Source organism: Hermetia illucens, chromosome 3 (assembly GCF_905115235.1).
Source record: "Hermetia illucens chromosome 3, iHerIll2.2.curated.20191125, whole genome shotgun sequence".
Taxonomy (NCBI): domain Eukaryota; kingdom Metazoa; phylum Arthropoda; class Insecta; order Diptera; family Stratiomyidae; genus Hermetia; species Hermetia illucens.
In genome coordinates, this window is record NC_051851.1 from 41,925,320 (window position 1) to 41,938,717 (window position 13,398).

A 13,398-nucleotide genomic window follows, 5' to 3' on the forward strand; every position below is an offset into this window, starting at 1 on the left:
AACTTTATCAGCCGGTCATCTAATCGTTCGACTTCTTTGATTGCATCACAGAAACCCCCTGAGATGGCAATGCCAACACAGTATTGAGTGTGTGAACTACCAAAATAGAAAAGATTATAGCCATTTTTACCGCGTTCCCGTCCTAAGCCGCAGCTTTTAGTACCAAACCATCAGGTTTCTTGTAGAGCGCAGATATCAATGCGCCTTTTCGGAAGGGCGGACTTGGGACCAGCATGCTATGTTAATAGCACGACGAAGTTCTTACTTTCCTTACCAATCGCAGGAAAGGCAATACTGTCAAAATCCGGTTTGGTAATCAGGTAGTCGTTTCAAAATCGACCATTACTGGGGGGGATATGATCGATGCCAAGTTGAACTTCAAGGAGTACCTAGACTATACCCGCTAGGATGATGCCTAATATTGGAAGGTTAAAACCTAGTTACCGGTTGCTTATCGTAGGGGTGGTGAAATCTATACTGCAATACGCAGCTCCTATGTGCGCGTTCGTACTGGATAATACAATGAACCAACGAAGAGTAAATTCGCATACCGGCCAATCGCGCTGAGGGTGCGCAGTGGATATAGGACAGTAACAAGCGGGACACTCTGTGTCATCGCGAGGATGATTTTCTTGGATCTTGTAGCGAGTGGGGCACACTATCTTTACCGGAGAAGAAGGGAGAATCCGAGCTAAGTGACTCCGGGCTTCCGAAAAACCACTAAGAAAGAGCTGTACTGGAGATTGCAACAACGGCGGGATAATTCCTAGAAAGGGCGCTGGTCCCATACACTAACCCCGTGTATTGAGAGATGGGTCGAGAGAAAGCACGGAGAATTCAATAACCGCTCAACACAGTTCCTGACGGGGAACAGTGAATACAGGAACTGCTTGGGTCGCTGCGGATTGGATGCGTCCCCAGACTGCAGACTGTCCCAAATACGCCGCTGCACCGAGAATCTGGGGCATGTTATGTTCCATTGTCCGAGAGTCGCGATTGAAACAGGAAGATTAAACGACGCCCTCAATAGTTATCGGACCCCATAGTTGCTCGGAGGAGATACTGAGGTCGGAAGCGAATTGGAGTGCGATAAATACAACAGTAACTAGGATCGAGTCCGGAAAATGGGACGGACGCGTGACTTAATCGTGCGGGTGTAAACCAGAGCCCTCCTCATGAAGTGAAACTTCGCGTTAGTCCCCCGGGGATATGGGCGAGAAGTAGAAATGGTTTTTGTGGGTGAGAATCACACACTGCTACAATCTGGTGTAGTAGAGTCCTTTGAAAATATCCACCCCTAATCATACAAAAACAAAATATGCGTTGCCAGTTAACTCAAACCGAACTGACCCCAAACAATGCGCTAAAAAATACAAGGTTGCATTGTAGTATAATAGAATTCTATAAGCCTTGCGGCATACCAAAATCTTGAGTAAGGTATTATCAGAATCTTCTTTAGCAGTCCAATATTCCACTTGTATCACATCAACCAAACCACCAATCTTGCTAAATATCAGATCCCATAAAGATTCTACTTTCTCCATCGAAGTTCAGAGGAAAGCTCCCCAATCTACACACAAAATTTCTGTAAATGTAAAATGAATAAAAATCCCAATCAAGAGATAAATAAAAAAATATTCTGTAAATATGTACAAGTATTCTGCAAAGTTATCTACTAATTTTCAGTTCCTTCTTGCCAACGATTTGAACTTATTTTAAATGAAATCTTTCTGAACCACTTTCTTCAGGTCTTACATGGTCACAATGCGAGGATACATTTACGTTACATGCGCTGCCCACAACACACTGCACAAATCTACTGGGGGCTTCCAGTGCAGCCATTTACCATGCAGACATCGGAGGATTCGACTTCCATACCGGCGTGGAAGACCTTGGCGGCGAGGATTTCGACTACGCTATGGACTGTGGCGATTTTATATTTTAAATGAAGCAAAGTATCTAATTTCACGAACGGCGTTCTAATCGAAAAAGGAAACTCAACGATAGTAAAATTGAAGTTAATTCCTGCCAGTCGTGTGATACGTGACTGCGTTTGGGACCCACATTCGAAAGAAAATCGCAAAAGTAAATAACCATTAAAAAAATAGAAAAGATTGTTGCACGTGCCAACAGAGAAGGGTGAATCGACAAGACTATAGGCTACACGAAAAAGGATCTATATATTTTGCAATATTTTCCTTTTCATAAAAGAGGAAAAATTTCAGAACGTCCCATCGGAAGGAGCAAATTTTATAAGAAAAATCTCGTTTTGTTAAGTTAACGACGCTGAATCCATCGATTTTTCATTGTTTCCTATTGAGTGCGTCTCGTCGGAAGCGACGACGAAGATAAGGGAAAACTTCATCATTGAGAATCAACTGAACTAACAAATCGTCTTCTTATCCCTCCTAGAACATGAACATGAAACTCATCCCCTTTCCCGTTTTTGGGCAAAAGGGACGCGGACAATGACGTGAGTAGTAGAATGGATTTTTGTGTAATTTTTGTATAAGACTTTAAAATGTGCTGCCCAAAATTAAGATAAACAACTAACTACAACGTAAGCTCCACATGAAGTGGAAACATTGAGCAAGGTGAACAGGACTACCGACGCAGGATAATCAGGATTGAGTTAAGCTGGGTGATCATTTGTTCCCAAAGCCTGTGTAAGCTAAGAAAACCGCATTGGGATTTCACTCGATAATAGCAATCTAGGGAATGAATGATTCCCAGCTTAGCTAAGAATTCAATTTGCATTACTTTAATGATATGTATGTATGTATATGTAACTGAAACCGTTATTATAAATTTAGTCTTTATAATAGTTGTAATTTTAGTGATTTCGAATGGAGTATTCTTACCGAATTCGTAGAGCATTTGATAAATAGATTTTCTAAAAACTCAACGTAAGGAGCAGCATTATAACCGAAACCTCTTTCATATTTGTAAAAAAGTAACCAACATTTTTATATGCATTTTTTTTGGACGAACAACCGTATTAATTATTAGATACTGCATACAGAAAAAAAGATACATAGCAAGTCAGCCTTCGAAAATCGTGAAAACAAAGAGTTCGAATTACGCCTAGTGTGCTACCGTAATCATTACTGCAAACCAATCGTTAAATTGTGCCTGAAAAATCGAAACGGAAAACTGAAAAGAAAAGATTAATTACAAGGAACAGGAATGAAAAGATACAATCATTTCATAAACTATGATTTGTGATTTTGCTGCTCAAATATAATAATATTTGGTTACCTCCCGGAAATGTCGAAAATCGCTGTTAAACTTAGCAATCATATCAACACTACAACGCTCCGTTATTAGGGACAACGTAACAAGGAACACATACGTATGTATGCACTGTAGTCGTGTTTAGTTTCAAACTTAATTAGGAATACTTTATATGAGAATGTAGATGCGTTTTTCCTACTCTTTGGTAATTATTTGGATGATTTATATATACAGACGTTTGGAGGCAAATTTATCTGAAAGGAATAAGTTTCGGGATCAAACGCAATTATTTTTAATGACGGGCTCGGCATTGATATAAAAGAAAACTATTATTTACTCCTAATTAGTTCCAGAAAAGCCAATAAATCCGATTGCAAGGATGTTCAATCGACTATCTCCGCCCTCTATGGATATATCCGAAATTTGAGTCTTATTTTCATCACTACCAAACAAATTTTCTCAATTTATTTACTTATTTTCCAAGGAACGTCGATCTCTTGACTCGTGCACCGGGTTCGAATCCAAGCCACCTGTGTTTGGGTTTATGTTTGTCCCGCTATTGTACGCTTAGCACTTACACAGCATAGAATGTGATGTTAATGAGCCTAAAGCATAGTACCATTGAACGAAATTCGGAAAAAAATAATTATTGGAAACAAGATATCAGGTGAATGCCCTTGCGTTCCGCAAAAGATATAATTACAAGAAGATCATGTCCACCAGAGCGGGTATGCATTACTTACCATCATGTACCATGTTATTTATGTCATTTTAGTTAGTTTAGGTTAGGGTTGTTAGGACGGGGAGGCGGTTAGCCTCGAAGCAGCTCCAAGCACTCAGACCTTTGTTAGACCCAGGATACTATCCACAGAAATTCAATAGCTATTCAATGGCCTCCCATCTGCGGCGTTCGCAGGCAAATCTGAGAACATTCTCCAGAGGCCGAGAGTGCACAGAGTCTGGATTGAAATAAACCTTACCGAGGTTTCTTCGTCTAAGATGAGAGGTGGCCCGGCAGCTGCAGATGAAATGTAAAGCCGTTCCCTCCTCCTCCTCACATTGACTGCATATAGTCGAAGTCACCATTTTTTTCCATATAGTAGTCTAAGGAGAAGCGTCAGGTTTCGAGGGCCTTTTTCTCAAAGATTTCAGAAAAGTTCATCTTTCTCCGCCTATCTGCTTGAACCCTGGTAATTTCACCCTTCACGACAGTGAATCACCGATTGTCAAAAGGTGGCATTGCCCTCCCCCCCATATGGATCCAGAACCTTACGGAACCAATTTGGCAGCTTCCACATTACCAGCAACATTTGAGTGTCTTGGCACCCACATTTGCAATGTTGCGTTTAGTCGACCAAGTTTTTCTAGCACTTGGTAGCAGCTCCATAACAATGACTTGATATGTTGTTGCTGTTTAATATTAATAACGCTGCCCAACTGTCGGATCAGATTCGAAAAGTGCGACGCTTCCATTCTTGTCGCAAACATTCTTCGGCTGCCAGTGGTGTATATCTAAGCTTGGAATATGATCGTCATTCTTCCGAGGGGTGGGGCTAGCTCCATAGTCGAATTCCTCGAGAACACCCCCGCACCCTATCCCTCTTCCATGACTGAACTGTCGGTGAAGTTTATGGGATCTGTAATCCCGAAAGACTTGTGGCCATTTATCGGCCTAGTACTAGTAGCCACTTTTCGAATTTGGGTCATGTATTTCGTTTTGGATTCATTGACTCTTCCTTCACTCGCTGCTGACTCGAACTGCTCGACCACTTCCTTCGCGCGAAGCATCGATCGGGCAAGAATATCCACGTCGTCTCCGTACGTCACCAGTTGCGCGGATTTTACCAGCAACGTACTCTGTTTTCAACCAAGAGCACCTTGCTGGCAAGTTGAAAAGGGTGGGGGGACGAGACAACCCCCTTTCTTAAGTTCTGACACTATAGGAAAGCTTTGCGTCAGTTCATTACGATGATATTGCTATTGTGATCTCTACGGAGGGTCGTTCGCGATTTAAAAAGTAGCCTCATCTGTTTCATTGTGCTAAATATTACTCGAACGTCGTTCTTCTTCAAGCTGTCGTAAAGTGTTAAAATTCTCTTGTTATTGAACTTTCGTTGTTCTCGTCTGCAGATGCCTTAGTTTATGATGCTCTTCTTCTCTGGCTTAGGTTCGTCTTCGATTAGCAGTCGGTGAGCTTCATTTTTCTTGTAAATCGCTTCCATGCAGGCATCATTGAACTATTTGTGACAGTTCCTCCGTTCTACATGCCCTAGTGTGTTTTTAGCTACACTGTCGATACCATCGCTAAATTTTCACCAAATTTCATCACTACTTTCCTCAGGACCAGCATAAAATGTGCCTTAATTTTGAACATGTAAGCCACTTTGACCATGGTGGCTGTCAATTTTCCACATTGATTTTAGGAGTTCAGCAACTGTGGCTGTGGCTGGTTTTGGCTATTCGAGAACGGTATTTCCCTGTAACCTGAAAATGGTCCGAATCACAGTTAACAACCCAATATGTTTGGGGCAGCTTTTTTTCGACGGAGACATAGTCGATTTGATTGAATATCTGCCCGTCTAATGATGTCCACGTCATTTTGTATATGTTCTTATTGGGGAGCATATGGCTAAATTTTTGCTGCTGGCGAAGTCGATGAATCTCTGGCCATTATCGTTTGTTTCATTATAGGAGATTTGAATTCCTTTTATGCTTGAATGGAACAGTTCCGCAATCATTTACTTTGCTCCCAAGTCATTCCGTTTCTGGGAGCGCAAGGATGGTAATCTTGTCACCTGATACCTTCTGAAGAAACTCCCGCAATGTATCCGTTTAAAAAAAGGACTTCACATTCCAAAACCCAAAAAAGTAGTCCATTTCCTCGTTGCCGTTTGGTGCGTCCAATGCTAGGCTATATCTTGGGTTCATAGACACGTTAATGTTTTTCGAGCAAGCGTTATCAGCGCTTTGCTCAACTCCCTACCAAGAGGGCCAATCTGGATAGTTTTCCCAGTTTCAAATGGCAGAGAGACCGCCTTCTCCCTCCTCCGCCTGCTGTTTTGATGGCAAAACATCCAGTGATCACCGCGTGGAGGTTGGGGTAGGATTCGATAGAAGAGTTGTCGATGATAATATACGGCACAGGATTTATGCTAATCATGTACCAGGTCACGGTGTCTTCCTGTGTTCCTTACCATCATTTAACCACTGTGTCCAGAAACTACAACTAGGTCGTCCGCAAATGCCAAGAGCGGTAACAAGATGTCCATTACCAGCAGCCATTGCAGAAGAAAGAGAACCCTCCCTGAAGACAGCCACTAAGCCATGTGGATTCATCTCCACTCCACCATGTCAATGATCCAACTGATTAACAGCGGTTCGATTGCATGCTGTCTTGACGCGTTACAAATTGCCGCGAATGAGGCATAATTGAAGGCACCGTCGAAGTCCATAGGAAGTCGTCTTCTCAATTTTTTCCATGAGTTCGTGCAGTGTTGTATATAGAAAAATGGCTACTTAGGAATATATGTATCCCTTATGAATCACACCGCTAGCCTTCTAGTCCCTTTCAATGGAAAGGACGTAAGACTGATCGATGAGAAGCGTTTTACCTCCATCTAAGGGGGTTTCCTAGCTTTGGGAACAATTATCACCTTCATATCACGCCAGTTAATTGGAATATAAACGTGTATTAGACACGCCTGGTATATATTCCGAATATGTAGATCCAGCGAGGGAATTATGTCATCCGGAGCTGCAGACTTGTATCTATGGAATAAGTTAAATGCATATTTTACTCGCTCCAGCGATACTGCTTTTTATACCAGATTCTAGTCTCTCGGTTGAATGATGTATGCACCTATCGGGCCCGAGATGAGATTTTGATGTTGTCTGGGAAGTGCAATTCCAGCAAATGGTTTGCCGTTTCTTCATCGCTTTCTGTGCACCCCTCGCTCTATAAACGTTGATAACACCACTGCTGGCTACATTTTTTGACAAGGATCCACTTCAGCTTTGAGGTTGCCTCAAGGGAGTTAGTCTCTTCGCAAAAGCGCCTCTGTGATGATCATTTAGCCGATCTTATGTTAGTCTTTAGAGTTTTATGTGCCTCTTTATACCGATTCCACGACTGAATTAGACTTCGGGGCGCGATCGAAGAGCACCCTTATAGCTTTTCTCTGTTTTGCCAAACCCAGGTTCCACACAGAAGCTTCTCTCATATTAGTTGTAATCATCTGGGTTCTTCTCTCAATTCCAACAGTGCGTTTGATGCGCTTTTCAAGGATTGTAACTCGAGCGCTCAGTTTTATTTTATACGCCACCCCCCCGAATGGGTCTACGAGAGTTCCGAAATGGAGTGGTTGGAGGTGAATCCGTGCCCATTATGAAATCAGTTCGCCTGTGATCCAAGAGGGTAATATCATTTGTTACTCACCACTCTGCAACAAGAGCTGCAATGTTAGGGGATTCCACCGTGATGTCAATGACCTTCCGCCTGATCACATCGAAATAATTAGATTTATTACTCGAATTGCTCGGAGGAGGAATATGTATTAGATATGCAGAATGAAAGTTAAACAAATATTACACACATTTTTTAAATGTTTAGTATTGTTTGGCGAGATATTCACCGCGGGGGCCTTATACCGCTTCTCTGGCGATTTGTCGCCATTTCTGCCCATCTTAAATTTTGAAGAAGTGCTTATCAGCTAAGCCAGACGAATGATATTTTGACAAGGTCGTGTGAATAGGAAGAAATTCTCAGCCAAAGCCTTATTTTTCATTGCGAAAGCTATATGAGATAAGTTTTGTTGTGGGAAAATTTCTCCCTTTCTCTTGAATCATATTTGTCAATTTGATCAATTCTTAGTAATAATTTTCCACTATGACCACATCATCAGGTTCGAGAGGCTTCCAGTACAATACTCTCTTTACATCTTAGAAGACTAGAAACTTTCATTTTGGGGGATATTACGCTTACTATGGACGTCGATATTTGTCCGAGATCAACCCATAATTTCTTACCGCCTGGAAGAGTTTTCCGAGGCAAGAACCCAGTAAACTACGATTTGGTTCCGCTCAATTTTGTTGACTTCTCTCAACTCATATGAATCCAAGTTCCCTTCTATTCTCATGTTTTGCAAACGGACTGGAATTGTTTGTTGGGCAACGTCAAAGTGCTAAGACGAGTTGCAACCATGCAACAATGCTTGTAAATCGTCTTTTATGACTCTGGACTCAATAGTGAAACGCGTTTGGCTGAAAGACTCATATTTCCATCATGACAACAACCGAATCGAAACTCGCCGAATTAGCGGTTAAACCCGAAATTATCAAATCCGTAGCTTGCAGGTCTCTTTTTCCTATTAAAAATCTACATAAAATGCGACTTCCGAAATGACGCTGAAATCTATCTTGACAAGTGCTCGCCTACAACAAAGTAATGAAGTCTACAGTAATTATACGTATCAAGGCTAACTATTATACATACTTAATTTTGTTAAAAAAGGTTCACATTAAATAATCCTTCAAAACAATGATCTGCATATCCTACTCCTTACTAGCCCTCACATTACTTAAAGTGTACCGTTCCAAGACTTCGATTTCAACTTCTTCTAACCTCACAACTACAATCCAACGCAAATTTTGCAACAGCCGAAATTTTTGGTCCTCCTCTTATTTGCGGATCCAAACATTGTCATCAATTGAATCCTCCTGTATATCAGCTCTCTCTCGTACTGATCTGATGTCTCTCATTATACCTCCCTTCAAAGCGTGGTTAGGAATCCTTCTGTTCTCCATCTGTTTTATGTGCGCACCCTATGTGGTTTCTGTGAGTTTAACCAGTTTGATATTGATGGTTCATCACAAAGTTCATACAAGGCAGGGACGTAGCGAAATTTGTCCGCCCCTTCCTTATCTCAGTTGATTTGTTTTATCATTACCTATATTTGTGTGATGCATATGCTTCACAATATGTTGAGGTGATAAGCGCCTATTTGCGAAAGCCTCCAATCTTGTCCGGTGCTCAGTAAACCTGGAACGTTCAAACACAACATGCAAATCATCGTGAACATTTCAATGTAGGTATGCACGATAACCACCATGTCCGTTCAAGATTTATGTCAGCTCTTAATTTAATTTCCGTAGCTTCGTCCAATTCATTTCCGAACATTCGGAATGATGTCGTGTGTCCAAAGACCAGTTAGTGACTCATCTCATCTCTCTTGCCACTCTGCGACAGATTCCCGCCGTACCAGCTGACATCGAAATACGCTAGACTTCCCGATAGCATACATTTTGCCGTAGAGGTGCCGTCCTTCGTTCCCTCAATCTTTTTGGATTTGCTTCCTGCACTTCTAGACGCCGTCAGTGTCTTTTTGCAACCGGTTTGTTTCGCCCGGTTGTCGAGTGTTCGGACCTCCCTCCCCATTCTGGCTAAGTTCAGGTTTCACCAAGGTACGCCCTTTGATGACTTGACTGTCTAGGTAGACAGCCTAATATGCGTCAATCACAACTTTGTCGAGGTCTTTCACTTACCCAACATTACACCGTTGTTAATTTGAATACTAATTTCTGTATTATTCATTACCTGATAATACTCATGTACGACATTTCATGAGTCTTAGATAATCATGCAGGACAACAAGGCAATTGGCAATTAGTTTCTCAGTCTAAACAGCAATATATTTGCCCCCGAGATTCCCACATCTCTATTTCAAATATCATTTAATTTTTTAAATTACTACTAGTAAGTACTAAACTACATAAAATTAAATAATATCTATACACAGTGCAAATTTTCCATATTTTTTTTAATTCTGCCTTAATTAATTTCAATACCGATCTCGAAACTTATTCCCATAGCCGCCACATATATTCTTACTACTAATTACTACTATAACTAGAATATCAGCTATAAAATTATATTCATGAATATAATTTGTACTAACGGAACATTTATTTTAAACATGTTTTTAAATAAAATTGTCTAAATATACATCAGATATATTTATTCAAGTCAACACAACGTAAGAGCGAAACACCAAAAAAAGATTTCATAAAAGAAATAAAACTTTAAAGTGAAAAGTATTAAAACAATATCCTCTCGCTATATCTATATCAATATCAAATTATAATTCCAAAAATACTATGGACAAATGCTTAAAAACAAACAATATGGACAGCTGGAAAGTTTATATACAAAATAATTTCAGTATGAAACGCTTTTTTAGTTTCATTTCAAATATACTCAGTTTTCCCGCTTAATTTAGAATGATATATGGTTTGAGAATTATATTAGTTTTTGATGATGTGTATGCATATTTTCATCAAAGTATATAATTATCGCCGTATTCTTTTAAATATTATGCAAGAATGTCTAGTCTATAGGAATGTAGTGCAGTAAAATTCGACTTTCGTAGTTGTGCAGAAACAATGTAATATAAACATGAATGAGGAGACATGCAGCTCATATTTATTAGCAATAAACGAAATAACATTTCAAATGGAAGAAATCACCGCTCACCTTAATAATGCCAATATTTTTCATTAAATGCCATGTATTATAATTGAATAAATAGAAGCCTGGTGAATAAAATTGAATATAATTTTAGCTCAGTTTGTAAAATGTATTCAAATACTAGCAAATGATTTATTTAAATCGTTTCCCGCTCTGCAATATACCCGAAATCCATCTCTTATTATACACACATGACTATTTGATTCACTCTAACTAGCATTTATTTTCAAGGAAAAGGCTTGAAAGTCGACAACTTCAATTAACTTAAGATCTACAGAAAATATGGATAACTACGGGTAGGTCCCGACATAGTAAACGCTCCGAAAGAAACTAAACGTAGTAAACTAAATGTTAACTTAGTAAAAAATGGGTACCATAACTATGCTACAATTAGATTGTTAACAGTAATATAACCTAATTGTCGTCGTGAATTAACGTAACTGGAAAATAGAAAAACAACTGTGTGTTACTCATTTAGCCATATATGAAATCAGTACATACATATATCTTGTCTACGCCGGAAAGGTTAAAATTAACTAATGAACTTCTAGCAATCGGTCATGTCAAAGAGTTTATTTTGCTACCGTTACTGCAAAAGAAAAATAGGAAAAAGATATGAAAATAGACGGCCCACGAAGTATTCAAATAAAAGCCAAAGAAGAAATATGTATTTAATTTGTTGCGTATTTACCGAAGAAAAATAAATATTTTGATAAAATATAAATGGAAGAATAAAGAACAAAAACAATAATATTAGGTGTTTTATAAATAAATATATATCTTGTACTAGGAAGAGAACGTTTTTAAAATGAATGTGTAAAACATATAACATATTTGTTTAGAGCATGTAAAAATTATCCGAGATTAAATGCCAAACAAATGACATGATAAAATTAATACGACTGTATTTTAAAAGAAAAATCTTACGCAAAAATATTAAAAATTTTGAAAGAGAAAATATATATTGCGTATAAATGATGAAAAAAAAACACAAAAAAAGTGTCTGTGTACTTTTAGATTTTATAGTAGATTTTTGAAGAAAATTGTATTAAAGAAAATGAAATTTGCGAATTGAATAAAAAGATAAATTTCAAAAATCGCGGGTCGATTTTAACAGAAAATTATTCATACAATTTACATACACTGGAATAAATATAAAAACAATCGCAATCGTTAGGCATTACAATCGTGAGAAAACTTGTTGTAATATTATTCTTATTTTGAAATTGGGCTTTTGATTTTAAAATAATATAAATTGAAATTGTCACTATTACTGATGATTTCGTTCTGATTGCCTACATTTGACTATGAAATAATGCCTATCTTAAATTATGGAATATGGGAAATTGTAACTTTTAAATGATTTCAGGACAGCGGTCACTCGAGAAAATCGAATGTCTCACTGAATCCTCAAAAATGCTCTGTGAACTTAGGATTCACTTTAAACTTTCCACAAACATTTGCGCTTTTACTTGATTTAGGTTTTCATCGAGTCTTTTCCGTATTTTTCATCTGAAAATCAGGTTTTGTTTCATCTTCTGAAACGTACCATACCATCGTTAACTTATAAATTAAAAAAAAATATATTATTATGTTTATCTAGGTGTATTTTTATTTTTGTTAGGAAATTTCGGGAACCATTTGTTTCCTTCATCAATGCTACGTGCCTCTTTATAATAGTTTTTTTTAACTTATATATTTATATTCTAAATCCATAATTAATCCTAATTACACCTTCTATACCCTAACCTTCCCTAACCCTCCTCTAACCCTAACCTTCTATACCCTAACCTACGTCTGAATTCAATCTAGTGTCCGCAGTCTATTTATTAATATATAGACTTTCGGAGACATCAAGCTGGTTAAATTTGCTTACCTGTTTCAGTACCTGCAAATCATTGATGGATTCCACCATATGGTAAAATGCGGCCATAAAATATGCAGTGAATGACTTCTTTCAACGTTTAGTTCATGGCCGAGAAAGGAAAGTTCCCGTACAAGCAAAAAGAAGTGAAAAACTTAGCTTCATTCATTTCAGCAAAAATTACTCAAACAAAAAGGATTCCATACAATTATCTCCCTAGGCCGCAATGGTAACCAGGTCGAGAAAAGAGACTAGTTCGTAATTGATTGAATAGTACTGAATTATTTGATCGAAAAAATTGGACGCAGACATAAGCTTCAAGCACGTTAGACTTAACATTTGCTGTCAAAAGTTTCCATCCAGTAGTTCAAACATCGTCCTCCTTCGACGCGATTACTGAAGGATCTGATAATCAAGTGCTCTTGAACTCTTAATAAGTTGTAAAACGAACGCCCAATCCTGTCTCGTGCATCCTCTATGGGGCAGCCTCGTCAACACATCTCAAATCATAGAATACCAATCGAACCTTCCGACATTGATTCCGCCGTCGACGACGCACCATTTCTCTCAGTGCACTCAGTCAAATATTCATGTAGTAGCGCCAGTAGCGTCGGGTTAAAGGTTGTCTCCCCGCCAAAACAACTTTTCATCTCGAGGCTAGCGTACGCCACTTCATCGCACCAGGTATACGAGTAACTTATCCCCGTGGATATGACTTGATCTTTCTTTCTGGCTGCAAGGTGTGTCATTAAGCCCCACAAGGGCAAAACTAACAGTT

At 38.9% G+C, this 13,398-nt stretch overlaps 1 protein-coding gene and 1 long non-coding RNA gene across 4 annotated transcripts in view; one reads left to right on the forward strand and one right to left on the reverse strand.

Moving 5' to 3' along the window:
- The window catches only part of LOC119653214, a 157,916-nt gene extending 154,220 nt beyond the window's left edge, over window positions 1–3,696 (forward strand). Inside the window, exons 8-9 of one of the 2 annotated variants that reach the window (XR_005249657.1) lie at window positions 1,749–2,473; window positions 2,542–3,696. Coding sequence is in view for 1 of the 2 variants with exons in the window: in XM_038057784.1 (XP_037913712.1) it covers window positions 1,749–1,945 (197 nt within the window). In the remaining variant the exon portion in view is untranslated. Of the gene's footprint in view, window positions 1–1,748 lie in introns of both variants that reach the window. The other variant, XM_038057784.1, reaches the window with a different exon arrangement.
- A 6,477-nt stretch (window positions 3,697–10,173) lies between these two features.
- LOC119651206 overlaps window positions 10,174–13,398 on the reverse strand; it is a 38,330-nt gene continuing 35,105 nt past the window's right edge. The window contains exons 2-3 of one of the 2 annotated variants that reach the window (XR_005249437.1): window positions 11,258–11,345; window positions 10,174–11,196 (exon numbers count right to left, since the gene is read on the reverse strand). This is a non-coding gene — a long non-coding RNA (uncharacterized LOC119651206). Of the gene's footprint in view, window positions 11,346–13,398 lie in introns of both variants that reach the window. The other variant, XR_005249436.1, reaches the window with a different exon arrangement.